The sequence below is a fragment of the Acanthopagrus latus genome, chromosome 4 (assembly GCF_904848185.1).
Source record: "Acanthopagrus latus isolate v.2019 chromosome 4, fAcaLat1.1, whole genome shotgun sequence".
Classification (NCBI taxonomy): domain Eukaryota; kingdom Metazoa; phylum Chordata; class Actinopteri; order Spariformes; family Sparidae; genus Acanthopagrus; species Acanthopagrus latus.
In genome coordinates, this window is record NC_051042.1 from 27910094 (window position 1) to 27930734 (window position 20641).

At 42.2% G+C, this 20641-nt stretch overlaps 2 protein-coding genes across 4 annotated transcripts in view; both read left to right on the plus strand.

Annotated features, from left to right (window-relative positions):
• Positions 1-173: 173 nt before the first annotated feature.
• On the plus strand, positions 174-6674 carry fbxo22 (F-box protein 22). The gene is made up of 7 exons (XM_037096633.1): positions 174-434; positions 718-850; positions 1197-1284; positions 2264-2362; positions 4158-4310; positions 4434-4599; positions 4756-6674. The coding sequence occupies exons 1-7, from the start codon at positions 304-306 to the stop codon at positions 5147-5149; spliced, it is 1164 nt and encodes a 387-aa protein (XP_036952528.1). The 5' UTR covers positions 174-303; the 3' UTR covers positions 5150-6674.
• A 943-nt stretch (positions 6675-7617) lies between these two features.
• LOC119018734 (transmembrane protein 266-like) overlaps positions 7618-20641 on the plus strand; it is a 52601-nt gene continuing 39577 nt past the window's right edge. For 2 of the 3 annotated variants that reach the window (XM_037096624.1, XM_037096625.1), the window contains exons 1-2: positions 7618-8148; positions 9349-9486. In XM_037096624.1, the coding sequence (XP_036952519.1) occupies positions 9473-9486 (14 nt within the window). In that variant the 5' untranslated portion in view covers positions 7618-8148; positions 9349-9472. The remainder of the gene's footprint in view (positions 8149-9348; positions 9487-20641) is intronic. The other variant, XM_037096626.1, reaches the window with a different exon arrangement.

Below are 20641 nucleotides of genomic sequence, written 5' to 3' on the forward strand. Positions count from 1 at the left end.
AGGCCTCAGTGTGGACATGCGTTGTATGTTTTTCCTCTTGAATAGGTTTACAGCTATTTGAAAGGCACATTTCACAAGAAAAAACAAACAAGAAAATTAGAAATATCAGCAGAAATAATCAACAAGTGTTTTCATGAAAATATACACTTTAAATATTAGGGGACAGTTTAGCCGCCATCGCTCCTCCAGGCCGCAGGGGGCGGTGTGACACCTCCAGGCGGCCCCGCAGCGCTGAACGAGCAGAGGTGAAAGTTCGCGCTGTCGGCAGCTGTGCTGGGAAAGCGCACGACTTGAGAGTGAAATATGGACGAAAATGAGGATTTTGCCGTTTCTTTACAAGACAGCAAGGCCGCATACGTACTCAGCAATGTCGCCGAGGTGGTTGAGCGAATCCTGACCTTCGTACCGACCAAGTCGCTTTTCCGGATCGCAAGGTAACGGAAAATATTCGCGTGCTAAGCAGTGAAGTTAGCTAGCGTTAATGTCTGTCGGGTGGAAGTGAAACTACTTCTCAGAAATACACGGAACAACTCGAAAGCTAATACCGGAGCTGGATTTTACAGATATAGCACCTGTATCTGGTGTAAATTTTCATTCAAGGTGCTCAGTCGTGTTTGACAGGCGCACGAACTAAGTAGCTAGCAGTTAGCTAACTCATCCTGCCAAGTTTGTACCAAGCTAGCAGGAAAAGTTGAACATGTCTGTGTTTGTCCTCAGTGTGTGCAGGTTGTGGAGAAACTGTGCCCGTCGGGTGCTGAGGACTCAGCAGCAGCTGACCTGGGTGTCAGCTACTGGACCGTCCAACACCGAGGTCCATGCCCTCTGCAGCATCCTGGCTGAGGAGGTGGAGGTAAGTCATCGCACCTACATCCAGTGGAGAGTAACGGGAAGCTGCTTGTGACAGAAGATTATTAGCCATAACAACACTGAACTGCACATTTATAAACATTTAAATGTTTATTTAACATACATTTTCAGCCAGGAATGATTCAACCTATCAGCCCTGAGGTGAAAACCCTAAAAATGTGCACAGGAGTTGATGAAATATATTTATTCTCTCACTTATTTTAGTTTAGAATTACTTCAGTCATGTGTTGTATTGTTGGACCATGTTTTGTGTCCAAAAAGCACTGAACAAATGTTTAAAGGCTGTTTTTTAATGCATGTACTTTGCCTCTGATTTTTTTCTTTCCCAGAAAGTGTTTCTCCTGCCCAAAACTGTTCTGGCAATGGTAGACTGCGAGGCCTTCAATGGACAGGCTTACTGCTACAGAGAGAATAAAGGTTGGTATTAGGTAATAGTGCACATTGCTACTGAACTATTATGTAATGTTAAATGTTAAAGAGCACATGTTTCATTCATACATTTTGTGTGGTTAGAAAAACCTGAATGGGGCGATTGAAAGTAGGACTGCAGGATATGATAACAGCAAAATCAGATTGTGATTATTTTTGATGGATATTAAAATTGAGACATTTTTACATCAACATTTTTATTTTTTCTGAATCAGCTATTAAATTCACAGTGATTGTTAGTTGCAGCTGCAGCACCAAAAGACTTCATCATGATGCTGTTTTGTCAAGTCTTTGACCTTAATCGAAAAATTGGAACTTTTTGTAACACTTTGATAAATTGTGCAACCTTACTTGTAAGTCCATCTCCTTGAAATTGCTTTTTTGAATACTGAAAGATGTAAAACCATAAAGGCCTATGCTGCCCTTTTTTTTCAGGCTGGTTTACAGTAGGTGTTCTCTCGCCGTGTATCTCTGTTCCCTTTCGCTCAGTTTCAACTTGTGACTGTTCCTCTTTTTGACTACAGCTTGAGTGGCGTATGTTTTTTGTTGATGTCATTCTGACATTATTGTAATGACTGAACAACAGTAGCCATAGTGTGTCAAAGAGCATTACATCATGGCTGACTTAAAAACCAAAGAAGATTACTTATAGTTGGTGTTACAGTGTGATGTAAAATTGTACTTGCTGTGATTACCACAAGTTTAATATACTTTGCATGCTGATAAAGAATAGTGGTGTTGATTAGAACTAACAAGAGACCTACAAGCTAACCAGAATAGTGTACTAAGGCTGATGCTATATACTCATTTGCTAGTATTTGCAACACTGTTTTACAGGTGGAACTTTCTCTGAATTATCTCATTTTAATCTCTAGCTACCTCTCCTTCAGTTGTTATTAAAATGATACTCATATAAAATTGTGACCTTTCTCAAAACATGCTCTTTTTTTCCTCAACGACTCTGAAGCAAAAAGGAGTCGCCACAGTCCTGACACCGTTGAAGAACTGAACCTGCTCTTCCCCAAAGGCTGTGACATCATGGGCATCGCAACACCGGGCATCGTCTGTAAGTGTTCCTCTTTTCTGTCCTTTTAAATTTTGCACATTGACCATAAAATCCCCCTCGCACCCATAATAAAATCATGGGTGGCTACATACAGAGAATCGCTTAATTCACTATTGATTGAAAATGTCTCTTGAATGGGCTTTTAAGCTGTGAAGAAACAAATGTGTGGCTTGAGCGTGTTCATCTACTGGGACGCTCTTAAAAAATGAGAAGCTAACCAGGTTTCTTGGATATATCGAGGAAGAATATTTCACCTTCCAGCCAAGGCGGACTCCACATTAATCCCCACTGGTGCTGCCTCGTTGGAAAGCTCCACTGGTGGCTGGCACCTCCCCGCCGCTCCCTCTGATAGATTGCCGAGTCCGCCTGCTGCTGCGCTCCCCATTTCTCCCTATAATCACAAGCCCGCGGTGAAGCGACTCTCCATCAGCCACGTTCTCTCTCGGCAAGATGATGGCTTATCAGGGCGCTCGTCGTCTATCAGGTTTAATGGCGGCCTCAGCTGTTTGTGATAACACTCATTTTGTGTTATTGCAGCTGAGGGGTCACCTCAGGGTCACTCTGCGCATTAAATTCAAATAAATTGAATCTTTAATTGGATAAGGTTGGATCTTTAGATTACTTGTAATAAGTCTGTCATACAACATTTATTACAGCTAATTAATTATGCATGTTGGTAGTGGGGCTGCACAGAATTAAAACCATGACTTGTGATACACCTACACGTTGTATTTCAGCATTATTCTTCGTGATTAAATTACATAGTAATGCGCAGTATTTCTTACACCACTTGCACACCAGAGGTTCAGCTCAGCAAAAAATTAAACCCTAAATCCAAAAGCTCAAGTAGCAGTAGTTAATGAAGCTGCCAGTTTTTATGATCCTCTGAATTCTACAGTACAGAAATCACGCCCAGTGTGTTGTGGTTCCTGAGTGATATGATGTGTACACTGATCTTGTTTGTGCTATTGAGCAAAAATCCTATTAAGCGTCTTTAGTCAGTGTTGGTGAGGGTCTGCCGGTGACTAGAGTTTTTATCTATGGTTATTAGCATATACTGTCTCACTTTGAAAATCGATTCCCAACCCCCAGAGATAACTCACACAGCTGATTGGTGAGGCCGATGCATTACTGCCCTTAACTGCACTTACTTGAATGGCCACTAGATGCTGACTCCAAGGAACTGAAAATGAAAATAAAAATGGTGTAACCTCTCACTACAGTGTCAAACATGATTTTCTACTTAAATGTAGTAAAAGACCTCCTCACATCTGTTTTTCTCTCCTCTGGCCAAATTAGGATCTTTTGGCTGCAATATGGCAGCAAACAGTGAACCCAGATCAAGTCCTCGACCCTCTTTTGACGCGAGGGGGATGAAAGATGCTATGACTGCTTTCTTAGTAACACTGCAAACAATAAGAAAAGTGGTGGTTACACTGAGAGTCTCAAATAAAAAATAGAAGTAAATAAAAAGAAAATAAATAGGCAAAAATAAATAAACACCTCACTCACCAAGTCCTAGAGTGGATATTTATGTTATTAGTGTGCATGTCCAGTATATCACATGTACTGAGTGGTTCTTAGTCATGTTTCAGTAATATTCAGCAGGTTTTCTTTCCAAGTAAACATGAAACAACGGTTGATGTCAGTTATGTCATCACACTGTCGGGTGTAGAGGAGGAACCTACTCACTTTGACCATAACAAATAGTCGGGCTCATGGGCCTCCATGATACGTGTAAGGTGCTGCATGTAGCTTATATATGAGTGTACTTCATGCTTTCTCCTCCTTGCAGTAACTCCCAGTGGCTCCTCCTCCAGCCCTCCCCAGGAGTACCAGGAGGGGGAGGCTGGCTTTGCGATCATGTTCCCCAGCATGGACGGTGTCCACATCAAGCCCTTTCATTTCTGCAAAAAGTCCATCTCCCCAACAGCCCTGAAAGAAGCAGGTGAGTGTAGGCTCATAGCAGTTATTCAATAATCTCAACAGAGCAATACAAAACAAGTAAAAAGAAAAATCTTGCAGAATATATTTTCATATCACTCTTTTAATTGTTGTTCTTGCTTTTCAGGACTTGTTGACAACCCAGAGCTTCGTGTTGTACTGATATTTGTCTATGAGGCTTATAAATCTGGAGGAGCACGCTTCCTCAGCCAGATACTGGAGCCGCTGGCTAAGAGCAAAGCTCTCATCGCTGGAGGGCTGGTAGAAAGTGTCTTCTCTCCCACCAGACACTGGTGAGTTAATGTCCTCTCAACAATCGCAAGTGATTTCATGTAAATTCCTGAAGTTCAAATAATAATTAATGGATATTTTGCTAGGTTTGGATTTAATTAGAGTTTAATGATTTTTTTTTTTTTTTGCACTCTCTCCCTCTCCTCCTCACTCTGTAGCTGTAGCCAGGGTGCGTATGGAGTGGTGGGTCTGGCCCTGAGCGGCCCCAAGGTGCAGGGGGCCTCTGTGCTCCTGGACCAAGACATCAGCAACCCAAAGGCAGCCGAGGCCACGATTCGGCGGCTAAAGGCGGCCAAGATTCCCGAGAGGAACACCCTTGGATTCATGTTCGCCTGCGTGGGGAGAGGCCAGAACTACTACAACAACCAGACCAACGTAGAGGCCGACGCCTTCCGCAAAGTGTTCCCCAACACCCCGCTCTTCGGCCTGTTCGGCAACGGCGAGATCGGCTGCGACCGAATCATCAAAGACGACTACACGCTGTGCGACACTGACACGGACAGTCTGCAGCACGAGTACACTACAGTCATGACCCTGGTGCATCTAGGCTGACCGACTGACCCGCAGTGACAATAGACACACAGGACGACCTGTCACGCTCCTGTTTGTCTCAGCAGTTGGGAACAAGAAAACATTCTGTACAGCGTAACTCACATTACGACTCAGAATGTCGCCGTCATCATTCCTGCTCATAAAGTAGGAAAATGGTCCCTGTAGCCATCAGTGTAATGGCATCGTTTGGGAAACTGTGTCCCGCCCCGGACGCTGTGTGTAAACACAGTTTCTTATCAAAACCAGTGAGTTTCACAAAGTTCAGATTTAAAAAGATGAAGCGATCGCCTCTTTTTACGTTCAAATGTGATTGAGCACTCTTGTTAAATATATGTGTTTATATTTCCCCACACTTTCAAGGCATATCTTACCCTCTGACATTAACCTCATGGTCTGTTCGCTTTGCAGGTGAGTAAATTATATACTCTTGTGTGTCCCACAAGCTTTTTGTTGTAGTTGTTGATCCAGCGCAGGCACTTTTTATTCTCGTAAGTAAGAGGAGTGTTGTCCCTCTTCCACAAAATCAAGGTGATCTTGATTTGAATTCTCTTCCTTGTGATGTAGATTTTACACTCATGGTTTTTACACTTTTGTCTTACCAATGGAAAAAATAATAAACCATGTTAGCCTACAAATTAATACTTTTTTTTTTTGCAAGATATCTATGTACCGTGGCTCTAGGTACCAGGAACGCAGTCAGGATTTTACAGTGCCTCTTCTTTTTCTTTTTTTTGTCCGCTACAGGTCATATCTCCTATTACTTGCGTCCAACTGTTAATAGTTGGGCCAAATGGTCACTTAATTTAGCTTCTGCAGTTTAAAAGAAAGCTTCATTTGCAAAAAAAAAACAAACAGAACAGGACTGTCCTGTTGGCTGACTTCACTTTACTTGTGGCTCTCCTACAATTATTTAGGAAATAGTGGTTAGAAAATGAAGATAAACTGTTACAGGTCTGGAAAAATATGTGATTGAGTTGGTGGAGATGATGTTAATATGGCATCATGTGCTAAAAAAAAATAAAAAATAAACATGTTAAAGTTTATAAGTTAATGTTTCTTATAAATCTTGATAGTATAGTCTGAGACTACCTACCTAGTTGTGCGTCTGGAAAAAAAAAGGCAAAATGAAAAGATCATAGAATATTCCTCTGTCAGAATCCAGTAACACGTCCTGTCACTGATCGATGTCGAGAACATCCTGCAGACACAAAGGTGCAGTAACACGACTGCTGATTGTTATTTGCTGTTACGTGTTAAAGTTGAGCTTTTGCAAACATGCTGCAGCAATAACTGTTGCAAGAATGGATGTTCCAGTATTTCCCCCCCCTTTTTTTTCTCCAAATACACAGAGCTGGCCTAGTTTTTGAAGAGATCATTCAACTGTATTAAGTTAGTGTTTATGGCTGATTCAAACAAAGTTCTGGTGTTGATGCACTTTTTTTTTTCTACATGTGCCAAATCATTTCTGTACTGCTCTCTTTTTTGTTTTCCCTCCTCTCAATAAATGACAGAAATTCAGTCTGAAGGTGTGTGCTTTTGTTTTTTCTTCAGTCCACTAACGGCAGCGTCCTTCAGACCTCCCTCTGTGCCTGATACAAAAAAACCTATTAGGCGTTACACATCCCTCGCCCCTCCTCAGTTGTAACCACAAGCTCTACTACACTCGATTCACATCACCACTTTTTTAAAAAATGTTGTTTTATCCCCCCCCCCCCTTTATTTGCGCACACCCTGAAACTTTGAGCCTCTCAGCCTATAGCATCCTCAGCAGCCCACGTCCAGGCGTGTTTTTAAATTAAAAAAAAAAAAAGGAAAGCGGCGCTCCGGATTGATTGATGTGCGCTTTAACCATCGACTGGCTAATCCCGGTGAATGACAAACGGTTAAGCCAATTGCTGTGAAGGCAATTTATATTCCCATAGTATCTTTATTTTGGGAAACCATGAAAAAAAGAAAAAAAAAAAACCCGCTCATGACACGGGAGAGGGACGACCTACCAGGCGTAAAGCTAATAAAAAAAATCATCTGTGGCGATAATCCGCGCACAAATTGGCCTGAATCGTTGAGGGAGAGGGGGGGAGACAGAAAAAATCTTTCTCACATCCATCTCTTTCTTTTTCTTTCTCTCTCTCTCACACACACACAAACACACGACCAACATTTTTTTTTTTCTATGTCGTGACCGGAGCGATTGCAAATGTCACACGATTCGTTGTCTGCTGTCAGTCCTCCGGCACGAAAGCGTCAAATGTTTTGATGGCGTTTGGATGAAATTTTGTGCGCCTGCTGCTGCTGAAGGAGCTGAAGGAGCTGAAGGAGCGCGGGGTTCAGGGGGAAGAGAGAGGGAGAGAGAGAGAGAGAGAGAGAGAGAGAGAGAGAGAGGGGGAGAGAAGAGACGAGCGCTTTCGACTGGGGGGGCTCTTCAGCTTTTCAGCACCTGGACAGCTCCTTTTTTTTTTTTTCCTCGCAGGGTTCCCCGCTGCGCTCGCCGGGGAAACCCTCGACTGAGGAGCGGAACCTGGATCTGGATCTGGAGCAGCGCAGCCCTCAACGAGGAGGAGGAGGAGGCGGAGGAAGAGGAGGAGGAGGAGGAGGAGGAGGACGAGGGGGAGGAGGAGGAGGAGATCGCGCTGTAAAGGCTCGTTATTTCATCTGAATAACACTCGCAGAGCTAATATGATCTCGCCGGGGGACGATGCTTCTTGAGCTCTTTTGGTTTTGCACTGAAATCCAAGCAGCGCAAGAAGAAGAAGGAGCAGCAGCATCAGCAGCAGCAGCAGCAGCAGCAGCGGCGGCGGCGGTGGTGGTGGTGGTGTTGTTAGTGGTGGTGGTGGTGGTGCTCGTCCAATGCAAAAGTGCTAAGGATAGCTGCAGCCTACACACACTGCGAGCCTGCTGCTGCCTCACTTACTCTCATCACCACCGAGGGAGACATTACTATGAGCGAGGGGGCAGCGGGAGGCACGATCAGCCCGTCCACAATGTGAATCTCTGCACAGGTAAGGTCCTCTGCTCCGCTCCGGATACATCACTCATTTATGTACGGGCGAGGAAGCTCTCTGTAGTTTGTGCACCACAGATCTCGTTTTGCTTTTTTTATTTCTCCTCTGTGGAATCTGATGACAGCAAGTAAAGAATAAAAATAATAATATTCGGTTTTGATCACAGGCGCGATTATTAGTCGGATGGCAGGGAGGTGAAAAGTCCTGAGCCAGGTCTGTTAGAGAAGGATTGTTTCAAAGTCAAAGGTGGTGATAATAAAAAGTTCATATGTACACAGTTGGTTGATGTTGGAGGTGACTTCTGGAGCTCAGACTGTGTAGTCTAACTAGTCTGACATTTCCATTTAAATCAGCCTTTTTGGAAACATTTGTGTCTCATGGTGCTGAAGTTTTTTTTTTTTTTCTTTTTCTTTCTGATTTTGATATTTGCCATTTTACCCCAAATACAATCCCCTTAAAGGGGTTCCTCGTGGAAAGTGTGTGTGATGAAAGCAAGCAAGAAATCATAGGATGCAATAGAGGAGTTTTGCTGGGCTCATCGATTTTCTGTTTTAATCCCAAATCCCTAAAATCAGAAGTTTTGACGTGACAGTTGTAACTGATATCGAAATGCCGCTGATCAAAAGCTGCTGTTCGGATCTCCTGCCATGCTTTTAACTGATATTAAAATTTTGCGGATAAAAAGCAGTAGTTTGAATTTAAAAAACAAAACAAAACAAAACAAAAAAAAACAAGTTTGGATGAAAAGCAACAGTTTGAGTCTCCTGCCACGGTTTTGATTGATATCGAAACGTTGAGGATCAAAATGAACAGTTTGGATAAAAAGCAACAGTTTGGATCTCCTGCCACACTTTAAATGATTTTCAAATGTTGCAAAGTCCCTAAAATCTGAAGTTGGGATGTGACAGTTTGAACTGACATTGACTCCTTGCAGACTGTTTGGATCTCCTGCCACATTTTAGATTGATACTGAAATGTTGCAGATATAAAGCAACAGTCTGGATAAAAAGTATCTCCTGCCACATGATCTGATCATCACTATTGAAATGTTGTGGATAAAAAGACCTGAACCTCTAAAATAGTTTGGATCTCCTGCCACTCTGCCTAGTTAAGTTACCAGCCTCTCAGATAGTTATCAGCCCTTTTATGAACCCCATCTTACATTTCTTCCCTTGTGATGACAACTGTTTGTTCCAGGGTCAACATGAAAGCAGCGTCTATCCGGAGAGAAGGTGAACTGCAGCACTAAAAACAGCAGGAACTGAGCGGAAACATTGTGACAAGCGACGCCGCCATCTCTCCCTCTCCATCAGCCGGCATCATGGCAAACACTGAGTAAGTACAGTCCTCTCCCTCCCCAGTCTGAAACCTATACATGTGTATATTCACATAATCAGGAATGTTGATTTGGGGGGAACTCGCTGCAACTTTTCCTCTTCATATCAGTCAGTCCGCCACCGTCTCTCACCATTTCTCAGGCTCCTTCGCCTCCATTTCCACAATAATGACCTTTCTTCGCTCAGACACTGCCACCGTTGAGGTGTCTCCGACCGGCGTCACTCTGAATGCTAAACGCAGATGCGCGCCGAGATGCAGAAACACACCTGCACACTGCTGACAAGACAGAGCGCCCATTCTGCAGCCCTGAACAGAGGTCACTATGTTAATCCTCCTCTCTGCGGAACAGCATACAGTATATTGATCACAGATGAACATCCCCTCTCTCTCTCACACACACACACCCCTCCCCAAAGTTTCCTCCGAGCTTTCCATTTTTAATCTCTCTGAGTGTGTAGTGAGAACAGCTGATGCATGACGTGCTGCGTCTCCTGTGTGCGTCTGTGAACGTGTGAAGTAGACAAAGTAAAGAAGTTAAGGAAGAAAGGTGGAAAAAAGCGGTTATTTTCTGTCAACTCATGGCTCCCTCTAATTTGTCTCGTCTTAACTAGCGGCGTTTGTTCTCTTGACCTAGATGAATGGCCCGAAATCATCGCTCCGTTTGTGCTTTTATAAGAGGACCGGCTCTGCTGCTGCTCCCATACAGAGCTCAGCTCAGCGGGCCTCAGCAGAGATGTCATCTCACGCTGTGGCTGAGGTGGAGCGCATCCTAAAACAGATGACTGTGGCTCACAGTTGCTTTTTTTCCCCCCACTACCCACCAGATAAAAGGGTCATGTCGAGAACATATAGTCGAAATAATAACCAAACGCAAATGAGAAAAATGAATTCAATACATTTTTTTTTTTATCTTTATCCGTACGCACAAAGTTATTTTAACCCGTCTTTCTTAATCTAGATATCGTGACGCTGTATTTAGGATCCTCATGTGGTGACTTTTAAGCAAACTCAACTCTACTTTATACAAATGAGTGCTTTATTCTATGTAAGGAGTTTACTTATTCTCAACATTATACAGATTCATGTTCAAATTAAACAAAGTAGATAATACATCAGTCTTCTTTAAAACCAGTCTTACAGTTTTAGTGATGAAGGATTAAGTTAAAATTAGAAGAAAACTAATAAATGTTTAATAAAAGTACAGTAGGATTATCACAGCCCCACTTTTTGTCATTTCATCAAATTGCTAATGATAATGCATCCGTCTTTAAGTATCATTGTCCTGTTGTAGCTGTATGAGTTGATTTTTTTATGTTTTCTATATTGTTGGCTGGTTTATTCCAGTGGCTCCCAACATAAGAGTCACGGACCCTCAAACGATTACAGATTGAATCCGAGGGGTCGTGAGATCATGGAAAGAGGTTTGATGGAAGAAAACAGTTTTATAATTGACCATGTATGGGAGCCACTGGTTTGATCTGTGTATTTTAATCAGCTCATCAAATGTTTTTTCAGTTAACCAGTAACCATATCAGATGAATATAGTTGAGAATAAATACTTGTATGAATATTTCCCTGAGAAAGGAAAGTCTTGCTATACTTACGATACTATATTTTGGCCGCTGCTTGTTTGTAGCTCACCGTAATAATGACAAAATGATCAACTTGACTCTGGCTTCAGAAAGAAATGTGTTCACAAATCATATCTTAGGCGTCTGTATACAGTAAATTACACCTGAGGCTGGATTTTTCCCCCTTTAAGATTCTGAAGGGTCCTCTGCGCTGGTTGGGACCATTCATCTTTCTCCCCACGTCGCTGTCTACCCTGTTGTTTATTCAACGCCATGGGAGGGTGGAGAGGTTGGGCGGCTTTGCCTCTTTTGTTCAGGGTGGGAGTTGACAAGCACATGGTGTCTGCTGTGCCTGTTGGGAGGAATACAGTCTACAAGCGTGGCCCAATTGGCTCTTTTCATAAACACGCCGGCATAATGTTCGCAGTTTATTTACTATGAATGATAATGTACAGAAGGTGAGGAGATCCCCACGATGTGCATTAGTGCTGCTTTAAAGGCAACAATGGGCTGTAAAACATTTAGCCCGAGGAAGTGTTTCCTAACTGTACAGTCGGCATTTAAATTAAAGGGGTGTTTCTAAGTTTTTTGCGGTTCTGGAAGGAGCTTTCCAAAGTAAAACAAGCACAAACATAATCTAATCTACTTTCTTTCAAGTTAGTGTTGCAGTTGGAGTCCTGCGAGTGTGTCACAGTTCATTGTAGGAGTCATAGTACGTCAAGATATTACCTTCTTTTACAATCTTTGAGAGCTGCTGCTGCTTTGAGAGCTCCGTGTGACATCACTCACAGGTTTGTTGAACACTGTTTTAAAGTATCGAGATTACAGCCATCGCCATCTTGGGTATTTAGAGTCATAAGGGACATATTTGGATAATAGGGTTTTAGCTGTGGAGGATACTGAATGGATCTGACACACTATGGTGGCAATTTGTTAATCGATTTTTTGTCTGTTTTACTCTAAACGGGGACATAACTTAGAAGACCATAAAGTCATTAGGAAACTGTTTCCTGAGGTACTAAATCAAGTGAGAAGTAGGGTCATTTTTTCATAAGCTTACAGCAGATTGGACTTCTTTTTGCAACCAGGGGTGTGGACCCTGCTGATCGTCGGAGAGAAGGCAAGTTTAAGGAACTTCCATAATGGCTTTACTTTCCAGACCTGGAGGCTCCGTCCATGTTTTATATAAGTCAGCGTGATAGACTCAACGACTTCAGCATCTTTATCTCTGATGACATTTGGAGCCCGAGGTTCCTTGCCTTTAAATTGTTCCAGGAAATGCCATTATAATTATAATTATTCACTCTGTGTTTACTGAATTAAACCTTCACAATTTAATAAGATGATAGCTGTTGCTGCCAATTTTGCATAATGCTCGCGACGCAACAGGCGGCACCTGAATACTGATGCGCAGAAAGTGCTGCACGTCTCCTCTGTTTGCCCCTGTATGCAAAAAATACAGCACAGAATTAGTCAGTAAAGTCAATTTCACAAAGTCTACAGAAATCTGTCTTTTCAGTCATTAAGTCTTTCAAGACCCATATTCCCTGAAGCGTCTGTAGAAATTAAAATAATCTATTATTGGAAACTGACACAGTGTAAAAAGGTCCACGGACCTCTACATTATGAAGGAGGCTTATGTACATCTGCTGTCTTAGTCCTGCCCCACGAGGGTCTCCGTGTCTCCTGTGTCTTCTACAGCTTGTATCTGTAAAGGTCAGATAAGAGACTGGTCACACCAGGGCCAGAACAGTCCATTGTGCAGTCCACCAATTCATCATAGTTTAATCTGTAATATTATTAATGAGCTAATGTGCCGGGCAGACTTCATTAATATCCACTGGCGTGAAATTACCAAAGTTTCTCTGGAAGTTTTTGGGTGTTCTAAGAAATTACCCGAAGCAATTTGTGAATTCTGCAGAAGTGACAGGTGTTTTGTCCTACATCATGAACAGCAAGTTACGTTTTTTTTCCCCATGTTATTGCATTAAGAAGAATGGAGGGTGAGTCGTCTGAGGTTTATATTGACCCAAATTCACTGCTAAGAAAGGTGAGGTGAAGTTTTTCTGCAGATATCACTGTTTCAGCACGGCTTCAATCTGGAAGCTGATAAAGTCCCGCAGGTAACAGCTGACGGTTTCTTTTGCCTCATCTTCATCTTTTATGTGAAATCCATATTACGTTGTGTGCGAGTCAGCAGTGCAGATAAACATTACTCACTGTCTTAACTTTGCTCGAAGCAACGAAAGACATTTCTTTAGTTTATAACAAACAGGAGCGTACAGAGTCTGTCAGCCGTCGCATCTGAGACACAATTATTACATCAAACTGATTCAGCCACTGAGTCTGAAGTTAGAAGTTTTTAGAATAGTTTGCAGTGTTGGCTGTTTGCTGACAGTGTACACACTCATCTGTAACACTAATACGCAATGATGTCCAGCTTCTCCAAAGTTCTCCACAGCAGCTGGTGGGAGCAGGGAACATCTGCTTCGTGTCTCCACGTTCTGGCCAAATATTTCGGCGCGTTTTAGATCCTCAGGCGTTGTGCTCGGACCGCCTAATCTAACGTGCGTGTGTGTGTTGATCTTATAGTCTGCTGAGGACTTGGACAGAATGGAGTTTGTGTGCCTGGATGGAAATACATTTTCTTTACTCCCCCAGAAAGTGTATTTTAAAAAGCTGCTATTGGGCTTCTTTTTTTTTCAAGGTGACGTGCAGTGTGTTTGATTTGATATTTGAGAATTATGGCTCATGGTTTGTGTGTTATCGTTCTTCTAGATGCATATTTATTTTCCCTCTATATGTCAAAACATGAAAGTGGTTAGGATTTCAGATTTTATTTTATGGCAACAGTTTTAACTGTGATGAACACACACCATGTCCATCACCTGATGTACCAAAACACTGCTGATGTAATGGATCTTATTCAGAGGATAGCAGATCTTATTTTCATAATTCAGACTGTAAGTGGAATTTCTAATTTATGAACAGCGTGCAATAAAAGTTTAAAAAAGGGTATATTAACACACTCAGTTCACTTTAAAGCACTTGGGAATCAAATGGATGCAAAAGAAATCAGAAAGTCCATAAAGTTTTCCTTTAATAGTGTGTTTTGCGGCATTTAATGCATTTATCAGCCAGCTGTAGAGTTTAAAAACTTATTTTACTTTAAAGTCACGTTAAAGAAGAATCTCCGGCCATGCTTTCAGCTAAATGCTAACATCCGCATGTTATTATACTCACAATGACACTATCGTGCTGATGTTTCGTAGTTTCAGTGTTTACCATGTTGACCATCTTTGCAAACAAAGCCAAATCCTTCCTTGTCCCCTCTCCGAGCCTGCTTTTAAATCTGTCTTATTTCATACGGGGTCACGAGGGTCACGAGCGAGACACTTCTAGTTGTCTGAGGAAGAACATTCTTCAGCGCCACTGGCTCCCAGTCACTTACATGACCTTCTGTTTTGGTCAGTGAAAATCCCTTGAGCAACTTTTGTCACATAATGACCTTTCCTACCCAGCCCACAACTCTAACAGTCCGCCATGTAATTTTATCTGCCGCCCCCGGGGAATCCTGCTCCCCTGAATATCACTTCTTTCCTGTGGGTGCTTTTGCTGCACTTGCAGTCTTTTTAGTCTTTCCATGAAATAATGTTGTTGAGAATTTTGCAATTGCCACTTTCTGTTGGTAAGATAAGAACACCGGGGTACACGGAAAGGTCAGTATTCTTGTTTAAAACAGCAAAAATGTATTTATATATTTGTACTCGGAGAGAAACAGACCCAGGTTTGTCCTTATGGTTCTTTTCATTGACATTGTTTCGACTTTAGGCTGTTAAAGTTATTCCCATGAATTATATCGATGCATTCTAACAACATCACTGCAACACTCGTCAGCTGAACAGCGACCTTTTAATGAAAGGAGTTGTTCAATGCATATTATAACTTTCATTATATTCATACTTTATGTCTCTTTTGGTGCAAATAAAATGGATATATATCATGTAAAAGGAAAACAGACATTCACTGTAATATCATAAGCACGACTAACCCTGTGAATGCTTCACATGACGGCTTTGCTGAACATTGCACAAACTCGACTGGCAGCCAGGCAGCACACCAGGTACATTACTGTCAGCTGTGAGCCGGTGGGGTCTGGACAGCTTGTGTCTGTCATGAGTAGTTATGTGCACGGTCCTGATTGTTTGGGAAGAGAGCCAACGCTGCTGCTGCTGCTGCTGCTGTGCTGCAGATGAGAGGTGGTATGGATGAGGTGTTGTGTGTAGGAGAAGTGTGGAGAAAACAACATCTATCAGGCCAACCCACTGTGGCACAATACTGTACATCCACAGTCTCAGAGTGGGAATTAATCCTTTGCCAAATAAAATAAGCGTTGAGGTATTTGTCATGGCAGATACACACACGCATGCACATCGACGACCAACACACTGCAACAACGCGCAGGTCCACTCCTGACACGCGTTATGCTCTGCGTTGCCATTTAAAGCCCTTGAAGACTAAAATCCTACACATTCATCGATAACCTTAAAGCGACGTTATGTAACTATTTTCTCTTAAAATAACAGCAAAATCATTTTGATGCTACGGTTTCTTGTAATAGGGCGAATGGTGTCCCTGTCTCAGCCACTGTGCACACCATCTGTTGTTTCTGCACTGTGTAACTTCAGTGAAAGGGTCGGATCACACGTTTACCTCAAGATAGAAGTTACAAACACATGACATTGTGATGATGTGATGAGTTTTGTTGTTGTAGTCAGCACCTTTATTTGTCTGACAACTGTTACGGACCTTGGATTTATATTTACGACAGCGGCGTTAACCTCGGAAACTGTGATGGGCCCCAAATTGCACACAAAATGCACTACATAATGTTGCTTTAATACGAAATATTATGTAAATTTTTTTTTTTTTTAAACATGGCTTTCTCAGCGTGATTTATACTTTTTTTTTTGCCCCTGCTGTGTTTCTGTTCATTATCTTATTTATTGGATTTTGAAGGTATACATCACTGAAATCACAACATTTTCAGGCGAGGAACAGACTGCTGCCCACAGAGAAAAAAAAAGTGATGTACTTTAATATCCATTTTCTTCACTCATATAACACATATTGCATTGAACATGAGTCAACAGCCTCTAGTGACCATGTTTCTGACTATACAGAATATGTATCTTGATCGAAAAGTAAGGCCCTTTTTGCCGAGGGGAAATAATCCCATCAAATTGGGATGAGGGCAGCTTCTCTTGAGACTAGACTGCAATAACACTTCCTCCCTGAAAGCAAAAGGTTTTCATTAATGAATGCCGGATGCTATACATGCAGAGTTATGATAGACGGCTCCGGGGAAACAGCCGCCACCTCGACTTTTGAAAAAGAAGCTTTTCAATCTTAACATCCTTATCAGCATATCGGGTTAGAGAATCAACAGTCTGGCAGTTATTATGTGTCGTAATTTGCCTTTGTGTCGTCCAAACTCTTTCTCAATCTGCTTCAGCTATTTTTCCGAAGTCCTTGAAAAAAAAACCCTGCCATTCAAAACAAACAGATCCGTCTGGCTGTTCGGTGCAGGAGTTTTGCAGTATTTCCACGGGACAGAAAGTGTGCACAGCTAAAGTTCTCTGCAGCCAGCGGGCACACGGTTACTCACCTGAAATAGTTTTTTGAGAATACACCTGCTTACAATGACTGTGACTCACTCATTTGGTTGCTGTGTTCATATGTTTGGTTTGGTAAGATGCTGCTGGTGCCTTTTTTTCTTGTAGTCATTCTCTGTTTGTTGCTCACAGACTCGACTTTTTTTCACTTGTCGTGCTCTGCTGTAGTGTTGGTTCAGGTTGCTGTCACATTATATTGTGGTGGGATGTTTTTTATTACCTGTAGTGCTGGTTTCACTATTGAACCAATAGCCATTTGTATTTGTTTTGTGTGATTAGAGCCTTTTTCATTTAGTTCATATAAATTAGACACACCTGATGCAACTCTTAAAGATTGATTTGTTTTGGAGCGTCAGATACTTTGCACAGTTTAACCTCCAGTTTATAGATTAGGGAAAATGTGATTTGATTAATCTTTATAAAACTGTTTCAAAGCTACCAATAAAAAATCACGGCAATGATTAATCGTTTCACTCATATAACAGTTATCAGAGAAAAAAAATGCTATGCTCAGAGATGTGGGAGGTTGACGGTGCAGTCAGACCGAACATCAATCCACATTCACCCTAAAGAAAAAGGGAGCAAGGTTGTTAATTGGTCGAGCCTCTTCAATTCAGTCTTCATTAATTGCTAGTATTGTTCTTGCCAATTTTAGGCGGTTCAGCAAAGTTCAACAAGATTCCAACATTTGCTGAGTAAATTTAGCCAAATCCTGTCTGACAGCACTTTGACACTGCTGTCCCTCAAAAGGGTGGCATGCTCCTTTAAGGCCTCGTTTCTTTGTCATTAATGTATTCATGGATCAGTTAGGTGCCGTTTGGTGCCTTGTACGACGAGCAAGAATGGCGATATTTCATCCTTTACGTTGTGGATATTTGATACGTCCTTCCATAGGAAATTTGTATTTGGCCGTTTACTTGCAAGCCTCCTGGTGTTTGGATCACACTGAGTCAGAGTTTAGATCAGATCGGCCATCATCATTATTTCCCCAAAGCTTGAAACCCACGATTCTCTGCCAAACACACACACACACACACACACACACACACACACACACACACACACACACACACACACACACACACACACACACACACACACTCACCCCAACACAGCCTCCAGTCACTCGCAGAGAACAGGATGCCCTCCAACAGCTCGGGTCGCTCCAGATTACATCAAAGGTCCTTTAGCGTTGACTTTATCACTGTACATTTTAATAAACTGTGGCTGGGATGTGGCTTGGGGTCATGGTGTGTATGTGTGCTTGTTCATGTGTGTGTTGGGGAGAGGTCAGTCTTTTATCTCGCTGCACATCCGTCCTTCCCGTCCCGCCTGTTCACCTACATCTCCCGTCTTAAAAAGCATGCCTGTCTGTCAGATTGCGTGTCTCTGCTCTGAAGGTTTTGGGTCACTCAGCGTCGTCTGTCATGGCAGTTTGAGGAAGTCTGAGGGAGGGAAGGTGAAGAATTTGGAAAAAGAAAAGTGGAAAATCAGCAAGGCAAATGGCTGCTGGGAATACCCTTTGTGTTCTGTCTTCACACAGCCGTTACTAGACTCCCTGTGTTTTATGAGCGACTGAGCCACGAGGTAAAATAGAGACACAAGACAATAATGAAAGCACCTAAGTGTTTGTGATTTTTACTGCCAACAGTGTTTTCTTGTCTCACCTTCTCACCTCTACGTTTCCGATTTTTTTCATTTATGGTCAACCTTCTGTCCTCCGCTACCATTTCTCCTCACGTTTTACCTCCTCTCCTCCTGAACCTTTGTGCCCCAATTTCACCACTCCTCTCTTTTACCTCGCTGCCCCCTTTCAGCTTTTATCTCATTCTCTCTGGTTCCTTTTTTTTTTAAAATATCCATCTTCCCCTCTTGTATTGTTCATAGCTCTTCATTTTCTTTATCGCCACTCCTCTGCTTGTTGTATAAGCCCTGAAATCCAGCCCCCCCTCCTTCTTTTTCTCCCTTCCCGTTTACCTTTTTCCCTGACTTCCTTTGACGTTTGAAGGAGAGTGGGGATCCACTCAGCTGACAAAGAGAGAGGCGATGACGTCACAGCAGACATGATACACCAGCATCTGCTCTGGTCTAAAAATACACACCACAGGGCACACACAGTCAGTCTACAGCTGCACTCAGCATTTGTTTCCACCTCCACGCTCTACTGAGATGGCCCAGCTTTTACACAACTGGGGCTTGTGGGCACGCTGGGTTACATGCCGTTGGTCCACAACTGAGCAGCTTCAGTGTATTTGGATATTAAGGTTTAAAGACTCTCGGCGGATAAGGGTGGAGGTTTAGTTATGTGAACACAGAGGGAAGCGGGCATGGTTATCAGATGAATATCCAACCTGTCATCTGTGAATTCATTTAAACGTTTTTATCAAGTTTGACTGTTCATGTGTTCATTGTAAACTCCATGAGTTTAAGTGGAAAATACTGATCAGAAAAGTGGGACACACAAGATTTAAATACATCCTACAGTCGTGAATGGCAATAACTTATTCGGTTTACCCTCAGAGGGACACATATGACCTGTCTGGTCTTTAGTTTTTAGTTTTTTAAATCTTAATCTTTTACTCTTTGAGTAAAATGAGTAAAACAGACAAATATAAATTCTATATGTTCTATCAGTTACTGCTGTCAGGTATTTAAACCAGCCAGTGTTTATGAACACAGCAAAGACTGTAGCTTATTTTAGCTTTTATACATGTAGGTGTTGTCTATATCTTTTACCTCAAAGTGGTGAAATTACTGTACATTATAGCTAGCTAACATTAGCTATAGCTGTGGACTAGCTGTTGCTAGCAGAACTAAGTGGCAGCTTGATAGTTCCAGTGCTAAATAGCATAAACTCGAGAGATAGAGGCTATTTGTATGGTTGGTAATTTATGGAAATTAGATCATAAACATTAAAAACATTAAATGACATTGTTGTAGCATTTATTTAAAGGCGCAACATGAAAGAATCCTGTCGAATTCATACTACCAACAAATAGACCGAGTGAAAAATATCACCACAGCTTACTGTGACGCTAATGCTCCTGTTAGCTAACTCTGCCTGGACTAGGAGCTTGGAGTGCTGGGGGAGTGTCGTTTAGGATCCGACGACAGGTACAAAGAGGCTAAGGGGCTAGCTGGTTAGCATGCTAACTTAAGTACATACCTCACAATACATAGACGTCTTTGACTCAATGTCAGCACTGTTATTTTCTCACATGATGATTAAAACAAATTATTAAAAACAAAATTCTGACTTAGTGCACCTTTAATTATTTTGAGCAAAATTATGAAGATACCAGCTATTCTCAGAATCTGGCAATGACAGCAGGTGAAACACTGGAAGCACTTAGAGTTGTTGAATGGAGCTTGTTTAGTGCTGGATGATCGTGGCTCAGTTGCAGCAATATGCACTCGACCTACAGTAATCGCTGTCTTTGAGCAAGGCAGCGTACCTGCAGCCCCTCTGCTCCTCAGCAGTGGACCATCGTGCGAGCGCTCGGTAGCTCCCTGCTGCTTGAGTGGGTGTTTGTGTGTAACCCTCTCTGACCCTGCATTTACTCCCCGAGGCCGTCACTGTAAATAAGAATGTGTTCTTAGAGAAGTTGCTGGGCTGAATAATTAGTCTTTTTTATCTCTGCTGCTTTTGTGCTCGCACATTTCTGCTTCTTCAAGAAAAACCCCGTCTGTCCTTTTCTTCCTCTGCTCCGTTATCTTGGCTGCATCTGCTGCTTTTATGATAATTGATGCATGTCATTATGGTGCGGTTTTGATATTTAAACTATTGAGATTTTTTTAACCTAAAAATGGTAAAACGGAATGACTTTTTCAACACATTTAACCAGAGACTGAAGCTTATGTAGCATCTTTCTGCCTGTAGGTCAGACGATGTGGATCAATTTAATG